The sequence below is a fragment of the Panthera tigris genome, chromosome D4 (genome assembly GCF_018350195.1).
Source record: "Panthera tigris isolate Pti1 chromosome D4, P.tigris_Pti1_mat1.1, whole genome shotgun sequence".
Classification (NCBI taxonomy): domain Eukaryota; kingdom Metazoa; phylum Chordata; class Mammalia; order Carnivora; family Felidae; genus Panthera; species Panthera tigris.
In genome coordinates this window covers 86,273,364-86,292,866 of record NC_056672.1, presented here as the reverse complement: position 1 = coordinate 86,292,866, position 19,503 = coordinate 86,273,364, and the positions used below count along the sequence as shown (strand labels likewise).

The 19,503-nt window shown below is 56.2% G+C and overlaps 1 protein-coding gene across 1 annotated transcript; it reads right to left on the bottom strand.

Moving 5' to 3' along the window:
* Positions 1–2,989: 2,989 nt before the first annotated feature.
* Positions 2,990–19,494, bottom strand: URM1 (ubiquitin related modifier 1). The gene is made up of 5 exons (XM_007094466.2): positions 19,391–19,494; positions 15,167–15,237; positions 6,932–7,013; positions 5,557–5,605; positions 2,990–5,220 (listed from the first exon to the last, which is right to left on the bottom strand). The coding sequence occupies exons 1-5, from the start codon at positions 19,423–19,425 to the stop codon at positions 5,152–5,154; spliced, it is 306 nt and encodes a 101-aa protein (XP_007094528.2). The 5' UTR covers positions 19,426–19,494; the 3' UTR covers positions 2,990–5,151.
* Positions 19,495–19,503: the final 9 nt, after the last annotated feature.

The window sequence follows — 19,503 nt, the reverse complement described above, 5'->3', positions numbered from 1 at the left end:
CCGCTCACGTTCTGTCTCTCTCCTTCAAAAATAAATAAACATTAAAAAAAAAAAAAGGTGTTTAGTGCTTGGCACGGAAAACATTTGTTGTGGCTATTATTATTAGCAGACGGCTCATTCCCAGGAGCTGGGACCTGGTTAGCAGTGCTCCTTCCCTATGAAACCCTGACTTCAAGTGCTACTCCCCAGAAGCCTTATTTTTTCAACTTTTTGTAAGAAACTCCAAGAAGTTTATGCGATTCGTGTTTAAGCCACTGATGGCTTAATGGACATCCAATGATGGGTGGTGGTGGGGGGGGGCACTGTACGAGGCTCCAGAGGCATGAAGATTATTAGTAGGACCCACTTCTTGTCCCAATGAGAACAGACAAACCGATAATCCCAATCCAGTGGGGGGATGTGGTGAGGTGGCCCACAGTCCGTGAGGAAAGGAGAGGATTTCAGGGCAGAGGCAGGGATCCTCTGGGTGTCCGGGGGATGCTGGGGTGGATGGAGGAGGGCAGGATGTACGGGTGGAATGGTCACACACTTCCCCCCAGGATGTGAGATTCATTGGGAAAGACAGGCTGAGCTCTGGGGGTGAGAAATTGGTATGTATTCCCCCAGCAGACTGAGAAACTTCTCTGTGCCAGACCTGGCTGGGCCGGGGGTGGGGGGCACATCACACCTAGACAGAGCCCCAGCCCTCCTGAACGGGTGGTGAGCTGTCCAGTGGAAGAGACATGACAAGACAAGCATTAATAGCATCCACACCCCTCTCGCCCTCCCCCTGCTCCCCCCTACCCCCCCTGCCAGAGCTGAGGTATCCAGGAGCCTGCAGGAGGTATCCTGGGAATCAAGTCCTTGTCCTTGGTCTGGGGAGAGGGCAGTCTCCAGATCCCTGGTGGGGGTGTGGTCTCTGGAGGTGGCATCTTCAGCCTGGGGGCTGGGACTGCATGCCCTCCTCCCTTATCCTTCAGCAGAGCCTTTTAAGGGGGTGACCCTCTGACCTCCAGACTGTTCCCCCTCACCCTCCAGCAAGAAGTCCCTGGGGCAGCAGCTTAAAGAAGGAGGTCTCCAGAGGCCTCAGGTTTAGATGCAGATGGGAGGCCAGGGTTGGGCCTGAAAAGACTCTGGGGTCCCCTAGGCACTCCTGGGGAGCTCAGCCAAGGCCAGGGGCTCTGAGTCAGGTCCATGGGAGTGCAGCCCCGGGATGCGGGTGCCTGGCCCAGGACGAGGGAGGGGGCGATGGGCGAAAGGTTCAGCCGAGGGAGCAGGCGGGGCATTGGGAGTCTAGGACACAGAGTGGGGGTGGGAGGGCGAGGGGTCCGGACGGTGCAGGGGAGGGGGGCGCCCCCGGGGAGGGGCACGCTATGTCTTTAAGAGCTGCCTGAGCGCAGGTTGCAGCTGCCTGGCCAGCCCGAGAGACAGCGGAGATTCATTACCCGCCGACACAATGACCATTGATGGCCCCGTGGCGTTATTCAAATCCAGTACCAATTGCAGCCGAGCCCCTTTCTCCGCGCCAGGCCCGTATTGTTGGAGCGGCCCACTAAAAGCCCGCCCCGGCCCCGAGCCGCCAGAGGCGCCCGCTCGGGTTCAGCCCTGCGCCTCGCCAGCCCGCCGGCTCCCAGCCCGGCTCCCCGGGCGCTGCAGGTGACCCGGCGGCGCATTCCAGCGCTCCCCGCCGCCCGGGCCACCGCCGCCACCGCTACCGCCGGCGCCCCGGCCGCGACTCAGCCACAGGGAAGCGGAGAGCGCCCGAGCCGGTGCGTGCGCGGGGCTGGGCGGGGGCGGGGACCCCACGAGTCCAGCAGCCCGCACCCCCGGGCTTGGAATCGCGACCCGGCCTCGGGCCCCTGCTTTCCGGATTCCCGGCGAGCCTGGGGAGCCCAGGCTGGGGGCGGGGAGAGGGGAGTTGGGGTTCCCCGGGCCTGACAGAGGAGATTCCCCCGACTCAGGGCGGCGCAGAGACCCAACGCGGGCTATTCTAGGGACCCCGGGCCAAGATCGAAGGAGACACACGCCAGGGGCGATGGGGATCCCCACGCAGGGTCGGGATCCGCGTGCTTGCTCGGCCACCTTACCGCGGGATGGGCCGCTGCCGCTGAGCGTCTGCGAGGTAGTGGGAGGCGCAGCTCCGGAGATCTCCTGGTCCGGCGCTTTTAAGAAGCCAAGCGGAACCCCGCACGCAGGAGACCGGGGCCCCGAACTCGGGGGCTTCGCCACTGATTGTCCAAACGCAATTCTTGTACGAGTCTGCGGCCAACCGAGAATTGTGGCTGGACATCTGTGGCTGAGCTCCGGGCGCAACAGGGGCGGGAGCCGCAGGGACAGAGCTCGGCGCGGGCGAGACCCCTCGGGGAGGCGGCTGGCTGGCCCCAGCGCGAGGATCGCGGCCCCGGCCGGGCGCGCAAAGGAGGGACGCCGGTCCCTGCCACCAGCGCCGCCATCCTCCTCGTCGTCGTCGTCGTCCTTCTCCTCCTCCTCTGCGGGTGACCAGTCGTGGATGGCGGGGGCCTCCAGTCGATCGCGTCGTTTTCCCCTTTTTCAAATTTCGGCCGGGAACGAAGCTGGCACGCCGCGGCGGAGCACGAATGTGGTCCGGGTAGCCCGCCCTCGGCCCGAGCCGCAGCAAGTCGGGGGCGAAAGAAGATGCCGGCGGAACGCGCTCGCTAATTCGTTTTGAATTGGTTTTAACCTAGCTCCCACCAACACACCCCAGACAAAAAAACCTAAACCGACCCCTAAATCCCAAATAAACCGACCCCTCCCGCCAGCCCCTCCAGACGGACCGATGGGCTGAGCCTCCTCTAGCCGCTGCAGGAGTCAGGAGTCGGAGAAGCGTCGGGAATGATGCGCTCCAGCCGGGCAATCGCCTCGGCTTTGGAAACAGAACTTGGACAAACGAATCCTTTTCATTAAAGACAAATCTTCGGAGATAGTGGGGTTTACTTATTTGTTTATTTCCTCACAAGTGGGGGGTCAGGAGTTGCGGGGGAGGGGGGGCGGCAGGGAGCAGTTGAGCGTTCCTGGGGCTGAGCCCAGGTCACCTGTTCCTGACCCGATGGGGGCTGAAAAAGACCCGAAATGCTGGAGAGCGCTTGGGCCAGTTTCGGCGGTGCTGCTGGCATTCCTTCCCACAGGGAACCTGGTTTTCTCAGTGCATCCTCCTGCCCTACTCCTCAGCATTAAATGGGGGTGCCCTGGCAGAAGGGATATCCTGAATCTACTCTCCCTCTTCCCGGTGCAGGCAGGAAAGGAACACTATCGTCCAGTTTCCAGGACTTGGAATCCCAGGTGGGACAATGGGCCATTCCAGTGGGGCTGGAGGCAGGGAGGCACCTCCAGGTTACAGGAATCAGTGAGATTGTAGGGGGCCATTTCAAATCCCTTGGTCTGTTCCCTAACATGGAGATCCTGGCCTCAGCACCTTGGGCGGGTTGGTCATACAGCCTTTCTAGACAGCACTTGGACCCCAACACTGGCCTTAACTCGCACTCAGACCAGCTCCTACCCATAACCCCAACATGGCTGGCCCCCACCTATGCAACCCAGGAGGTCTCTACCCCCAGAGCACTGGAAAGAAGCCCAGAAGCCAGGGGTCGTGTGTCCCCCTAGGCCTTGAGAATGATGTGCACACACATCGCCCCCATCCCCAACGCTGCCGAGACAACCACTTGGCACTTTCATCTCCAAAGAATGAGAGAAATTCCACCTTAAACCATTGACATTTAATAGAAAGCAATGTTTTGGGTGGGATGATGTTAATGCCCTAATTTTTTTTTTTTTTTTTTTTTTTTTGAGGTTTCCTTCCAGCAAGGCTTTTCCTCCAGGTCATGGGAAGGGAGGTTCAGCAGTCTTATATGCCACCCCCATTCTGCATTCTGGGGCTGCAGCTGGTGGGACAAAGCCTAGCCTCAGACAGACAAAGTAGAGAAGTGTCCTGGGACCCAGACAGGTCAGCACAGACTGGCTTTGCCATCCCTGTCTCCAGACGGCCATGTCGGATCACCCCCTCCTAGACAGCCTGTGTAGTCTGGGTTTCAACCCCTGCCCTCTGTTGGGTGAAGGGCAGCTCTGAAAGCCCTTGGCTGGGGCAGAGACTGGACCGGGGACCATGGCTGGGGGGATGTGAGGTGCCACTGGTTTCTAAGGATGAAGCTCCAGGCAAAGCTAGTAAACAACCTAGTCTTTTATTTGCCCAAGGCCAGCTGTTGCAGACACTGAGGCCCCAAGACTTCCAGAAGGGATGGAGGGAGGAGGGGCGAACCATCCTGCCTACCAGGTGCTGCCTGCCCCCATCCTGCTTCCTGCAGGAGGTGGGAAAGGAGATGAAGTCTCCATTTGTGCCATCAAGTATCAAGCCTGCTTTCAGATACTATAAATACTCAATTGCCACTGAAGAGGAAACTGAGGCACTCTGACTCCCTAGGCCGCTATCTGCCAGTTCAAGCTTTTGCCTGCTCTCTCTCTCCAGAATGGGCTGCAGGCAGCCTTTTGCTGGGGGAGGGTCTCAGGAGCCCATCTGGTGGCCTGTGTGTGGGGGGGAAGGCCAGCCAGGGTCAAGGGCTGGGGCTGGGGGAGCAGGAGGAGGGGTGTGGCTGGAAGAGCAGCTGCTGGGAGGGGGGAGTCAGCACTGAATAGGGGACCCCAGCTGGGGTTCCATAATGATATCAGTGGGGGATGGCCAGAGCCCTCTGCTGTCTGGATGGGGAAACTGAGGCAGAGACTCCTCCCATCTTTGAGAAGGGAGGGGGCTCCTATAAGCTATTCGGGTCCATTCCTCTTCTCCTCGAAGACGCTACAGCCCAGGAGTTGGAGCCTGTCAGTGGTCACTCAGTGTTTAGATTGAGATACAAGGAGTGGGAGGTGGCTGGGTCACCTGGCCACGGAGCCCCCTTCATGTTGTGACCAACCAGAGGGGCACCCTCCCCCACCTCAGCTGCTGGGAAGGGAGGCAGGGCTGAGCCTGCCCACCCCCACTCACGTGCCTGAGAAAGGCTCATTTTTAGCACCTGGCCTCTTTTCCCTGCCTGGAGGGAGCTCGGGGGACAGAGCAGGGAAGAAAGCGGCCAAGGGGGACAGGGAGACCTGGAAGCAGGGCCCCAGGGGATGTCTGATTGTTCTCTTCTCCCCACCCCAAGGGAGCCTGGGCACAGTGCGGGGCCCTCAGCCGCCGTGCAGCGTGGATATGAAGAGGATGCTGTCCTGGTCCTGCAGCTGGTAGTCCAGCTCACCCTGGTCCAGGAGAGAGAGGAGAGTGTCAGGGCCCTTCTTCCAGCCTCTCCTCAGCGGTCGGGAGGGAAGGGGGGGCCCGGATGCTTTGGGAGAGAAGGATAAAATCTACCAGAAAAACGGGTGCCCTGACGTTAATTTGCACATCTCCAGGACGGAGGAAAGCACACTTCCCCCAGCTACCCGTTCCTTCCTTCCCGGGACGGGAGACTTGAGTGGCCTCAGGTTGGAGGCCAAGTGGGACAGAGGACCAACCAGCCACCCCCTCTGGGCCTGATGAAAGGCCGAAGGCTGTCCTAGGGAAGCAGTGAGGGGAGGGATATCCCCCAAGGTACTGACCAGCAGTTCCCAGTCGGCATCGTTAACGAGCACCAGAATTCCTGGCCGCCTGTGGGAAAGAGGGAGTGAGGAGCAGGCAGTGAAGGGCAGGGGGCAGGGGGCAGGAGGCAGGAGGCAGGAGGCAGGAGGCAGCAGGGGTAGAGAGGCTGAGAGACTTGGGCCGGAGGACGGTGCGGTGGAAGATTTTCCTCCCGAGGTTCTGATCGAAGATCACCCAGGAAGAGGAGGGGACACTCTGAGTCTACGGGAAACCAGGCCAGACAGTCATGGCCTTTGGGATGGAAAACAGGTGCAAATTCCAGCACCACCTCCCAGACCTCAGGCAACTCATTTTGTTTCTCCCGGCATCAGTGTCCTCAACTGAAAATGGCCTAACTCACAGCCTTCCTCCCGGACTGTGCCAGATGAGATGGCATGATGCGTGTCCATCATGGTGACCCTGGTAGCAGCATATTTTTCCAGGTGTCTCACCTCACTGTCCCAGGCCTCCCACATGCCCGTGCTGGAGAGGAGACTATCTTGGCTCTTCAGAATCAGGGAGGGCTGCCAGTGGCCTCCAGCCCCCACATGCCCAGGAGTGGCCCTGTCTGGTGTAAGGCTGGGTAGGCTGATGTCTGGACAGGTATCGGTCTGGCTCCTGCTGGCAGCAGCCCAAGGAGCGCAACTGTCCTTGGGGGCAGCTTCCATCACCGCTGGACTGTGACCCGGGCCAGGGGTCTGAATGGCAGCCTTAGCCCCCCAGGGCGTGCTGGTGACCTCTGCTTCAAGGGGATGACTGAGTCCCACAAGCACCTTGCCCACCTCTTTTTCACATTAGGCTGGCCTTCTTATAGAAGCACAGCGACTCTTGGCACATGGCTCCTTTCCCAGGAGGCCGGGCTAGGCCTTGGACAGGTACGGATGCTTTGGGCTAGGTGTAAGGGTGTCCCCAGTGAGCACAAATGTGCGTGTGTGCGTCCACGTGTGTGTACACGTGCGCGTACACGTGCGCACACTGACTCCCTGGAATTCTAGACCCGTGTGCTCCAACGCACCTGTGAGCCTCTATTCACATTTCCAGGGCTCAAAAGGCTCATGTGCTTAGCGACTCTACCGGACAGCATAGACACACAGCATTTGCATCATCACAGAAAGTTGTACGGGACGACAGTCCCAAATTGTCGGGGGATGAAAGGGACCTTGCAAGGGCAGCATCTTTTTCTCAGTACTTTCTGTATGGAGAGAATAGCTGAGGCCCAGAGACAAAGGGAGGATAAAGGGAAGAGGACCCCAAGAAGACTGTAGGGGAACCCAAGGATAGGGGTTCAAACCTCCACTCCCCTCCCCCCAAAACCACCGCCTGCCCTCCTCGGGGAAGGAGGAGGAAGGGACTCACACGCTATCTCCCTGGATGAACAACTCTGGCCGCTCTTTTAGCAAGTTCTTCTTGATCCAGACAAGGAGGTTCCGGATGTCCCCTGGAAAGGAAGGCACAGAACAAACTATTGCCAAACCCCAATGATTTCTGGCCCTCAGAGACTTGCCTGGATCAGAAGTGGACATAGGATTCTGGGGGCGTCTTTTAGACCAGGCTTTCATGGCCCCAGAACTTGTGGATTCCCAAGGTGAGGAAATGGGTTAGGAGGTTGGTGCCCTGCCAGAGAGGTCTTCAGAGAAAGTGGCTCTGCTCAAGACTTAAGGAGGTGACGGGGCCTCAAGACAGACAGCCGTAGGAACTGTCACATGTGAAAGGGCTGGGAGACAGGCCCCCACAAGTTCCGGAAGATGGTTCGAAGCTGCCACAGATAGGCTTCTGAGAGGGCCCTGAAGAGCCCCCTCCACCTTTCTCTCTCCAGCCAGTCCCAGAAGGGGGGATTCATCTTTGCTCTTGGAGGGGTCTGCATATATTTCCCTTTGTGAGGGAAGAAAAACAATTGCTGAGCCGATAACATCAGTTAATTTCCTCTGGCAGAGGGAGAGAAGGATCCTTCACCCGCCGGAGACGCTGACAAATCACTGCCCCATTGCCCCCACCTTCACAGAGCCCCCCAGGCCGGGGACGGCCACGCTGAAGAGGCAAGAGGTTCAGGACTGAAAGGGCCTTTCCTTCCCAGCTGGACACTGAGATCTGCCACTCTGGTTCTGGGACAGTCACCAAGCTCTTTGCACATCATGTGGAGGCTCAGAGCCATCTATCCCCTGGGTCACCTCTCCTTTCCTAGGAACAGGGTCCCTGGCCACGGCACACTGAAATCTGGCTCTATAAACTCCTCAAAGCCTATGGCTCTCAACTATCCACACCTCCAACAGACTCTCTCCTAAGGCTGCAGGAGTTCCTTCTCTCCCCGAGACCACCTGAGAACTCAAAGTCCTGGGGAGACAACTGGTCTCTGGGAAATCAGCAGGGGCCTGGGGCTAGCCACCCCTATCCTGACTTAGTCTCTCAGAAGCGTCTGCTGTCCTGAACACATGCCCGAGACAAAGCTCCAGGGTGAAGCTGGACAAAGGCCCAGGTAGTGCCTTGGTTTCTCTGCCTAGAACGACAGCCCTGGCACACAGGTGAGGGAAAATCGGCTTGGACAAGGAGAAGCTCAGTTCTGCCCCAGTCTAGGCCCAGCAGCGTGTCTCCACCCTAGCATCAGCCTTGGACAGGACTTTAAGGCATTCTCTCTGACCCGCGTGGGAGCCTTCTAGGAGGCAGGCAGGCTGCACCCCGGATGGACCCGGACACTCTGCTCCGTGCCAACTTCCCTGGGTCGTATGCCAGCAGAGCACAGGGCCATGGGCAAAGTGTCCAATGTCTGAGGCTGCCGCCTTTCGATTTTAATTCCTGCTTTTACACAAAGCAGATTCGAGTCCTCATGGTCCCTGGAGTGGGCAGGGGATGGGGAGTGCAGCCTCCGACTAGCTGCGGTCCGTTTACACTCTGGCTGGGTTTCTCCCTGAGGCCTGGTTTCAGAGGTTTCCCCTTGGCCTCCATCTTGGCGCTGTCTGGTGGGCCGCCAGCCCATACATCTTGCTGCCGCTCGATACAGCCGCCGGGGTCTGACGCATCCATCAGCCAGCCATGGCAGGCGGGGTTGTGCCTGCGTGCGCGGAGGAGCTGAGAGGCACTGGGCAGTGCCTGGCCTGAGGGCCACCAGCTGTACCTCCACAGCCCTGGCTGGCCGGTACAGAACCAGGACCCCGTTGGGTAAAGGCCCGGGCTCCCTCCAAAAGGAGGCGGGGGGGGGGGGGGCTCTGCTTCACCCTGGATAGGCTGGGGGGAGGGGAGAGGGCTAGTGGTCATGTCGGGGTCATCCAAGTGAAGGCACCATCATGGAGTCCCAGAGGGGTGGACTGGGGGGTGAGTCCGCTGTCGGTACGGGCTCATTTATCATGATGCTCCTCTTTGCTGAGGTCACTCCCTCCCTTTTCTGTGCCCCCCAGGCCTGCCCACATTCTTGATAGCCTGTTTCCATGGTGAGGCCACCGTATTGTTCCCCCATGCCTGGATTTGGGGGTGGGGAGAGGTGGAACTCACGGCTCCCTTCACAAGGAGGCCTGCAAGGGCCACTCGGCCTGGCCTGAAACACACCCCCAGGGACATCTTGCTAGGCTTGCTGAGGCCCAGACAATATGCAAATAATCTCCAAGCCAGATGGTCGGCTTCCAAAGGCGCCCAGGGGAGGAGGAAGGGTTAAGCAGAGTCAGGGACTGGTGGCTCTGGGGAATCTTCGATCCACCTTCCCCCTCTATGTCCTCCTGCCTTCCCGCTCCCACGGAGGGTGGTTTCCCTCCTGGGATTTGCAAGGCAAATATTTACTGAGCAACTACTATGTGCCAGGTGCTAGGAAGACGGCAATGAGCAAGAAGGACGCAGAGCCCGCCCTCATGGAGCTAACAGGCCAGCAGGGGAGACGGCCACCACTTATTCAATCAGTGGTGATAAATGCTATCTCTTTTGTGCGGGTGCAGGAAAACTTTTCTGAGGACGTTCATGTTGATGCTGAGGCCTCATGGATGAGCAGGGCAGGACGGGGAAGCATCCCAGGCAGGAGAAAGAATACACATGAAGACTTAATGGCGGGATGGAATTGGCAGGTTCAAGGTAATAGAACAGAGAAAGCAAGACAATCAGCAGATGAGACCAAAGCAGTAGCCAGGGGCCAGACCATGCAGGGCATGCAGGGGCCTTGAGACAGGTCTTCCCCGGAAGAGGCCTCTCCTTCCTCGTGTACTCCAAGTTTGCTCCATGGGTACAGAACCCACACTGCCTGGGCTGGGGCTCCCTGTTTCTCTGGCTACGCATGTTATCGAGATCCAGCTCAAATTCATGTTCCTAAACGGCATGACCGTTAGGAACCAGAGTGTGTTCTGAGGACCTGGTGTGGCCACAGCACACAGCACACAGCACACAATCTCACACACAGAACCCGCCTGAGATGTTTGCTGGACATGTGGACGACTATGGAGGGAGAAGAGGTTGGGAACACAGACAGTCCCAGTTCTGAGTTTAAACCCATTACTTCTTGGTCCTATGACCTTGGCCGTGGGATTCTCTGAGCCGCAGCTTCCTTTGGGAAATGGGAGTGGTAAGAACACCTCACACAGTGGTCATGAGGACTGAATCAGACGATCCATATAAAGTTCCTGGCACGTCAGCGCCGTGACTGTTCTGTGATCCGGAGGAAAAACCCGTACCCTTTGCTCTCTCCCAGTGTCCTGAGCTTCCACAAGCTCTGCTCAGGCCCCTGGCACCCTGGGGATGTGCTCGGACAGTCTCCGGGGTGGAGTACAGTCAAGGACTCATCAGATAATGCTGGGACTGGCTGGGGTTTTCTGTAGGATCCACTGCCATCAAAAGCTGGAAAGGCAATGGGGGAATGGGGTGGGGGGCTGGGAGCAGTGAGGGGACCCCAGACACTGGCCTTCCCTCAACTTTATTATTTTAAAAATCTTTTTTTTTTTTTTTTAAAGTAAACTCTATACACAATGTGGGGCTTGAACTCATGACCTCCAAGGTCAAGAGCTCTACTGACTGAGCCAGCCAGGTGTTCCCTTCCATTTTCGATGTTCAGACCCCTAAGATGCTCCCAGGACAGCCCAGGTGGAAGGAATCACATTCTGAGGCTGTGGAGGCCAGAATGCCGGCATCTGATAGGCACCTAATACAAGGTCTCCAGCAAGGAAGCCTGGCCCGCCCATTTGGGAAACAGCAGTAATGGGAGCTGCTGCTCTGTGGCGGAGTGGTTAAGAGCTGGGGTTCTGGAGCTGGGGGACCCTGAGCTGCTGCTAGATGCCCTGGATAGGGCATCTGGGAGGGCACCAGTTGCAGTGTCAGCCTGACATACGGGGACAGCGATCCAAACCCCAAAGCGCTGCCGTGAGGGTTCAGGCATAAAGGGAGCAGCAGGCCCTGTGGAGCGTCCACCGCACAGGACAATATCCTCTGGCCACAGTGACTCAGGGCTCCTTATCCCCTTGGCTGCCAGACCCCTCTCCTGCAGGCTGTTGGCAAAGGGGCACCACACACTCCCCTCTTAGCACCTACGGAAGCTTCCACCAGGATTGCTCACCCAGTGGACCTGTCCTTGTCTGCGGACACTGACCACCCACTGTGGCAGCCCCTCCCTGCCACTGGTGTCCATCCTAGGTTCTTGGGCTGAAAGAGAACAATCCCAAGATCTTATCTGCTCCTGAACTCGCCTGCGACAGACCCACATCCAGCCTCTCTTTGATCACCTCCAGGGAGAACCTTGCCCCCAACCAGAAATCTATCTTCCTGACACTCGCACCCAATGAGCCTTGGTTGGCCCACAGGGACCACACCAACAAAAGTGGCCCCTCTTCCACACACCACTCAGTTCTGGGAGAGCCAGACCCCCTAAGTCTTCTCCTCCATAAGGTTAAACCGCTCCAGTTCCCACCAAGTCCACCAGGCTCCAGGCTCTTCTGGGAGCCCACCCCAGGCCTTAGTTGAAAAGGGAGAAGAAAGAGCAGAGATGGGGGGAGTAAAGGAGAAGAGAGGGTAGAGGGAACATCAGAGGGTCTATTTACAAGTGAATGGGGGTAAGAATGGAGCAGTTTGTGGGCTAAACTGGCCTCAGAAGGAGGTTTACAGATGTGCAGGGGACGCTCCTCATTGTTTAATTAAGCAGAAAGTGGATCTTTTCAAAAGCAATTTTGCACAGGGACTGGGAGGGGTTGGGGGAGAGGAGGGCGGTGGGGAGGGGATCAGCAAACAGGCCCCAGAGCAGAGAAAGGAACAGCTGGCCCCAGAGAGGCTGTGAAATGCATGCTAAGCAGTTTAAAGCGCCCGGGAGCTCCCTCCAGCTCCCTGGCCGGGCCACCCTGTAATACAAAGGCAGGGCAGAGGAAGAAGGGCAGGGAAAGGTGAGGCCTAGTGTCTCCTCCTGGGGGCCAGGGCAGGTAAGGCCCACATGGGGACAGTCTGTCTCCCCTGAAGTTTTGGGTTTGCTCCAGCCCACTGACCAACCACGGGCTGGGGGCCTTGCACCGAAGGAGCTCTTGATGTATAAAAGCCAGCCCCCAGCAGCCACAATGTCCGAAACTGATGGTGCTACCAACCTCTGCCAATCAAGGCCTGCTCCACGGAGATGGCTGTTAGGAGGTCCCCTCTACACGCATAACTTCTCACCAACACATCCCGATTCCCAGAATTGTATGCTCAGATCTGGAAGCAACTTTCCCAGACTGTGGATGTCCGATGGATAGCCAGCTCAATAAAGACTAAATCTAACCCAACCTCCCGTTTCACAGATGGGAAAAAAGAGGCCCGTGGAACTAAGTGATCTGCAAACGCGCACTGCCAGGGCTCCTCCTGCAAGCTCACCCCCTTTGGCCTTGCCCATCCTCTTTTCCCAAGTTGGCTCGGTTGGAAGCTCTCCCCTGGCCCAGGACCCAGGGCCCCGGAGTCCCCTTGTTTGTGAGACTTGTCACAATCCATAATCTTATGGTTGCTATTTTCTCTGCTGGAGTCTCCAAGACCTGCTTGGCCAAGTTGCAGCCCCCGGGCTGGGAAGGCTGCCAGTCGACAGTGCTGGGCACGGGCTTGGGGGAAGAGTGAGACTCTGCTGGCGGCACCCGCTGGGCTCCTGTGTGCCAGGGTGATGTCTGGCAGCTGCCAGCCAGCTCCGTGGCTGCGGTGTGACCTATGCCTCTGGGCGCAGCAGGGCAAAAATGGGAACCAGGGGTAAAGATCCACTGCCAAGGGCCCAAAGGCTGAGTAAAGGGGCCATTTCAGTTTCTCTCCCACTTCCTTTTCGGCCATCCCAGAGAGGGGAGGACAGGCCCCATCGGCCCCATAAGCAGTAAATGGAGAATGAGAGATCAAACATCTGCGCTTAGCCCAGTCTCCCTATTTCTGCAACTCTGGACAGGTCTTTCTGTCTCTCTCAGAGATCTGGTTTTCTTGATAGATAATATTTACTATGGTCATTACACAAATCAAAGTAAGTAGCTGTTGAAGGCATGGATGAATGAATGAATGAATGAATGAATGAATGAATGAAAGTGTCAAAACCAGAAAATACACTGCAGGTAGGAGAGGTCATGTGGGTCAAGGGAGTTAGTGGCACCACGCAAGGCCTTTGGAGACCCTGAAGTCTGGTTCTAAATCCCAGTTCTGCCACTTAAATAACTGCGCGGTGTGGACCTTGATGTCTCGGAGTTTGGGTTTCCAGTTTTTAAAACGGGAATGATAACGGCAGCTACCGCCTAGGAATCTGTGACAATTATTTGCACAACCAACAGGGGTGCGGTCTACCACGCCAAACTCAGCCTGTGCCCCTCATCACACTGGCCTTTCTTCAGTTCCTGGACCACCTTGAGGGTTTTTACCAAGAGCTACCCCCTCTACTTGGAACGGCCCTCTGCACCTCTGCTCTCCCTGCCAATTTATGAGGCCAGCTTCTTTCTATCCTTCAGGTCTTCGCCTCAAAGCCACCTCTTTAGAAGCCTGCCCTTACCACCGGCTCGCGTTCAAAGCCCCTGTGTGTTCTCCTCGTGCCAATGCCCACCACCTGGGCAGTTTACATTAGGTGTTTCCCGGTTTGCTGCCTGCCTCCACTTCCATTATGCTCCATTTAGGGCGAGAACCACATCTGTTTTGCTCACCACCGAATACCCAGCAACTAATACGGTGCCTGCTACAAAGGGGGCACTCAAAACCAGATATGCCAACCGCAACCGCGAAGTACTTCCTCCCATCTCTGGCACACGGTAAACACTCAGCCAGTGGATGAATGAAGGGGACTGGAATCACTAAACCTGCCATGCAAATGCAGGGGAAACGAATCCTAACCTGTGAGACTTTACTAACTTCCTGGCCAGGTCTTTGAGGCTGAATCTTTGAGAAGCTTCTGAGAGCCCCTTGTTCCCTCCCAAGGCTGTGTGGCCACCTGTCAAACTAAGGAACAGTCACCTTCGTCTTCCCCAGTCTTCCCTCACCAGGGATGCACACGGTCCCACAATCCCGAAATTTAACCCCAGCCTCATGCCCGCTCCCAGCTCAAGGATGGCAGTGTCCTGTACTTTGGTGGGCGTCCCCAGCCTCTGAATGTGGCACACAGATCCACCCTGTGCCACTGCTCTCCAACCCAAGGGACGGTCAGAGACAGCTTGGCAGCCAGTGAATTTGGGGAATTGTCTGATTCCTGGCAGACGTGTGTCCAGTTCCAGAAGAACCCTGTCAAACCTCATGACCATTTCTCGACGGCCCGCTTCCGTGAACCTCATTCCCCTGCCTCCTCATGTGACTGATCTCCCCTCCCCGCAGAGCCATCTCATCCCCAGGTGGAGACGGGTTCCCATTCCTGAGCGCTTTGTTCTGGCGAGGATCCACTGCCAGGGCTGCCGAGCCCCTTCAGGGTTGCGGTGCCCGGGCCCCTGCCTCCAGGCTACCCCAGTATTTACCCAGCTGGACCCTTGCAAGTTACCTCTTCGACCCCCCTCCCCACCCAGTGTGAAGGCAGGGACCGGCTCTTCTTTACATGTCTCCCCAGTGCCTGGCACATGGTCTTCCACACAGGACATGCTCAGTGTACATTTGTTAAAGGAAGAAGATCAAGTACTTAAATGGACCAAAAAAACCAAAAAACAAAAAACCAAAAAACCCCAACGACCCACTGTCTCCCCCTCAGTCAACCTTCCCCATCACACCTCCTTTCTGGCTGGATACTTTTCTCCTCATCTAAATCCTCTCACCACGTGAGCCCATCCACACGGCTCTATTTTTGCTGAAGGTGACCCCCTTCAGGAGGACGCCTCTCTGCTGCCATCCGACAACAGCAGAGATGCGCGCTACAGCTTTTAGCATGTAGGGATTTCTGTCCCTACCTCACGTGTGAGAACACTAAAGCTCAGAGAGGTGAGGTGCCTGGCTTAAGGCTCTAGAGAGATTCAAACTTGAGTCTGTCTGAATCCAGAACCTGCATCTGTAAGGACTGAACTATGCTATCTCCTTCCTACAAAGCTGGCTCATCCCAGAGAGGATGCTGATGCCTCCTCCTCCCTCTCCCCTCTCCCACTGGCCAGGGAAACCCTGCCCCTTCCCCCTTGCACAGAGCTGAGTGACCCCAGGCTCCTGCTCAGCGGCCCTCAGAGCGGGGCTCGGAATGCTCATACTCACAGGGTTCCTCCTGTCCAGGCAAGGTGACCTGATGCTTCTTTATGCCGTCGAACAGGAGCTCTGCGCCGCCTCTGCAAAGGAGGGCCAGAGAAAGACAGCCGGGTGAGCTCCTGCAAATACCTGGTGGAGACTGAAAACCGAAGGGGCTGGCATTAGAAGCCCAAGAGACGCACAGACCAAGGCTCAGGAACAGCTCGGGTACCAGACTGTGACGGATCCTCAAATGTGACTTCCTAATGTGAAGTGGGGTGCAGATAGTCTCTACCAATAATCAAGTACCCAAATTTGCAGACTCTCATTTTTACTCCTCCGCTTTCTCAAGAGGCAGCTTAGCATACAGGTGCAGAGAACAAGCTTTGGAGCTGTCGCCCTGAGATGGAGGCCGTGCTCCACCTCTGCCTGATGCCCAGACCTTGGGCATGTGACTCCATGTTCTCAAGCCTCAATCTTTCCATCTACAGAAGTGGTGAGGAGCCAGCATCAGGCACGGTGGAGACCCTGTGTGTTGAGGGGTCTCCTTGGGCCAGGGGAGGGTTTGAAATGCCCCTGCTTGTGCCACTCACTGCTGGGCCCGGTGGGCACACCACAGTGCTGGAGGTTGAGACTCCACTGGGTTTAGCAATAACTTTGCCATTCATAAGAATATTCTTCATCTCATTTCATTATGAGGGCAGCCCAGGTAAGGAGGAAGGGAGGAAGACATTACTAGTTGTATCCGATGAAGAAGCAGACGGAGGCCCGGACAGGTTAAGTGACTTGTCCACGGTCACACAGGCAGTGGCTGAAGTGGGATTTGAATTCCAGCTGGTTTCTGCTTAGCCCCAGCAGCCTTGGCAGGAAGAAAACAAGACTCCCCAAAGGTCAGAAAGCCCCTTGAGGGCAGACCTTGGCTCACTTCTATGTGCCAGCACCTGGCCAAGGGGAGGCTGGGACAGCAGAGATGCTCGGAGCCAAGTCCAGAAGCCAGGGGTTTATGATGCGGACACCAGGGCTCTTTCAATGCCCCACAGTGCTTCTTCCTCTGGGTCTCCTGATTCCCATCTCGGACTTCACGTGGATCTTAACTGAGAAGGCCTTAACGGACTTTTGATGGATGTGACGCTTCCCGCTACACCACCCTTTCCCAATTTCGGAGAACAGAGATGTCCTGAGACAGTCCACTGGGAGGCAAAGGCAAGGCAAGCATTGTCATGGGGGAAACATGGGGCGACTGTCATCCAAACAAGGTCACGCTTTGTTGATGCAGAAATGTGGAGGGGGAGAGGAGGCCCATCTGTGGCCGCGCGCAGGGCCATTTCAGCTGCAAGCCTGCACAGAGCCTCCATTTATCCCCTTCCAAGAGCCTCGTTCTCTTCTGGGTGGGGGCTGGCACATGCAGCAGCTGGGGTGGGGGAGGGTGACAGGCAAGGGGCTCAGGAGTTGGGGGTCAGAGAAGAGGGGTGGGAACTGGGGGCACTGGAACCCAGGCAAACAACCAAGAGCGGCCAAACCTGGTGGTGCCAGGCTCAGAGGCCAAGGCTGTTTTTCCCTTTGCAAGCGGGTAAGGGAGAAGCAGTCTGGCTCAGAGTGACCTGTCACCACTGGGTTCAGTGGCCTTCAAGGGAGGGGCTGGTGTTTGTGCTGCCAGCACATCTGGAGGGGTGGAAGGTGAACGCCCAGCCCCTGCAGAGATTCGGGAGGCGGGCAAGGGGCCTGTTTTGACCCCAGAAGAGAACCAAAGCCAGATTTTCTTATGTCCTATAGGGTTTGCTGTTCAAACTCAGTTAAGGAATTACATCTAAAGACACTTCACCTTTCCCTTCACTCCCCAATTTGTGACAGGAGTGTTTCTTGGTACCAGTGGGTGGTATATACGCTCCTCAAACTGCCCTCACTTTTTCTAGCTTGTCTCTATCTGATCACCCCATGTATTTTTAGTTTTGTTTATTTCCCTTTGCCTGCTGGAATGCAAGCTCGGCCTAAAACAGAGCCTGGCACACAGCAGGCACTCAAGAAGTATTTGCTGAACGAATGAAAATGCCCATTTCTCCTCCTTCTCTGGCCTCAATGGCATTGCCTCTCTTTGCCAACACCTACCAGTCTCAGGAGGAAGGATAAGAGGAAAAGGAGAGGGACCCTCACATCTGGACCTCAGGGACGCAAAACACATTTCTACCGCATACTTTGAATTTTGTGTGACCTGAGAAAATGCTCCGCTAAGGACACTTCAGGTGGCAAGACAAAGGACGGCAGAATTGGTTCCTGACAAGATGAAAGGTATGAGAGGTCGTCTAGAGAGGCTCTCAAAGCAGGTAGGACGGACAGGACGACATCTGGTCAGGGGCTAACCACACACTTCAAGGATCACAGTGGCACTCAGGAACAAAAGGGAGAGAATGATGGGCAAGGTTTCTTTGCAAATCTGCTCAGGTTCAGAGTGAAGGGTGAAGGAAGTCCGCGAAGAAATGGAGAAAATGAAGGAAAAGCCAGGGGCAAAAGCATGCATTGACACAAAGAGAGATGGAATCTGGGTTTAAAATACACCTTAGATGTTCTTGCTTCCTGAGAAGCTGCAATTCTCATGGGACATTGTGGTGGTGAGCGGAGCTGTTCAAAGATGGGTAGACGGGGGGAGAAATGTTGTGGGGCTCACTCTTGCTCTTGCAGGTAAGGGAGGCTAAGGCTAGCGATGTTTAGACTAGAAAAGAGGTAATTAAGCTGGTTTGTAAGTTCTCGAAGGCAAGGACCATACTTTCCTTATAGGACTTCCCCACTGCTGCCAGCACAGTACCTGGCAGACGGAAAACATTTCTGATGAACAAAAACCAGGTCTGACTCAGTGACAATGAAAGGTAAGCTGACTGCAGAGAAACCTCGATACCGGTAGTCTGCAGCTTCTCCCTTTTCAGCTCTGCTGGGGCCTGTCAAAGTAGCAGGGATCTTCCTAGAACTTCCATGCTACGGGAGGGCTGGCGTAGGGGGCATAGCCGAGCCAAGGGTCGGTGAAGCAAAATAGTGAGGAGACCAGACCAGCATAGTTCTAATTGGACCCATGGGGCCAGACAATATTGTCAATTAAAATGCAGTTAACATTCATGAGACTGCCCCTTCTAAGGGACAGAAACACTGAGCACTGGAGGGCATGGACAGAGTTCTATTTATCTTTGTATCCTCAGTGCCTGGCTCACTGCCTGGCACATGATAGGCACTCAATAATGACTACTGAATGGACTATCCAGTGAAGGGAAAACATGAAAGAAACTGAGGGCATCCAATGGAAGGAAAGGCATTTATGGGTAGAGGTTTTAGATTACCATTTCAGATTTTTCCTTTCATATAAGCCTTGGCTTGTTTATCTTCACACACACACACACACACACACACACGTGCACACACACATCTAGTCCCAGCTTTTTCCATGTGACTCGAAATTATACCACCCATCTCTTGGGTCTCAGTTCCTTTACCTTCCCTCCAAGCTCTGCAGTTTCTCTCAGCTCTGAAATCACACGACAAACTCATTTGTAGGGAATAGAAGATAGTGGCTTGAGGAGGCTTCCTCCCTGATGTGTGTTTCTTCAGCTATTGGGTGTGTGTGTCCCACTCCTGTTCCTCTTGTCTTGTGTATAACTGCACTGTCAACTTATTCTCCCCCACTGTGCTATTTATTTGTCCCCGTATCTTCGCCTGACTCAAGATCTGCAGAAGGCAATCAGCCAGTTTACTGAAGGACCTGAAAAAGGTTCAGGTCTGTTTAACACCCCCAAATCTTGGGAAAGAGAAGGAGTGCCGCCTCGGCCACACATCCCATGAGAAACAAGGCTCCAGGAACCGTGTAAGCGGAAATTGCTGCCCGAAGAAGAAATCTGGGGGTGAAGGGTAGTCCTTTTCGGCTCTAGGAGCTCAGATGCCAGACAAACGGGACTGGTCCAAAACGAGATTAGTAAACAAGGTAAGGAGGCCGCCTGCTAACGTCATGCCTTTTGAGTCCGGCAGGGCACGGAGCAACTGAGGAGTGCCCAGAGGACACCTCCACGCCCGGGCTTGCGCCTCTATTCCCGGACATACGGTCTCGTCGCCAAGGGAGACCGAGCCTCTCAGACTCTTCGAGGCGGATGGCGTAGCTCTGGGAAGGCGCCAGGAGCCTCAGCGATTCGGTCGTGACAGGCCCCAAAGCAGAGGGAGGGGAGTTCCGGGCCCGACGACTTCAATCCATCCCCACAGTGCCCCAGCTCTGTGACTCACCCGAACTCCACCTCCACCGACAAGGGCGCTGCCATGTTGAGGAAGCCGAGCTCACAGGAAATTCCCTTACACTTCCGGCCCTCCCGCCCACTTCCGGTCGCCACGAGCGGAAG

Excerpts from the sequence above, each read along its gene's own strand:
- URM1 (XM_007094466.2), bottom strand. The coding sequence starts at position 19,425 with ATGGCAGCGCCCTTGTCGGTGGAGGTGGAGTTCGG. Across the intron at positions 5,606-6,931 it reads TTCATCCAGGGAGATAGCGT|GCGGCCAGGAATTCTGGTGC; the intron begins GTGAGTCCCTTC and ends TCTTTCCCACAG. Across the intron at positions 5,221-5,556 it reads ATGCCGACTGGGAACTGCTG|GGTGAGCTGGACTACCAGCT; the intron begins GTCAGTACCTTG and ends CTCCTGGACCAG.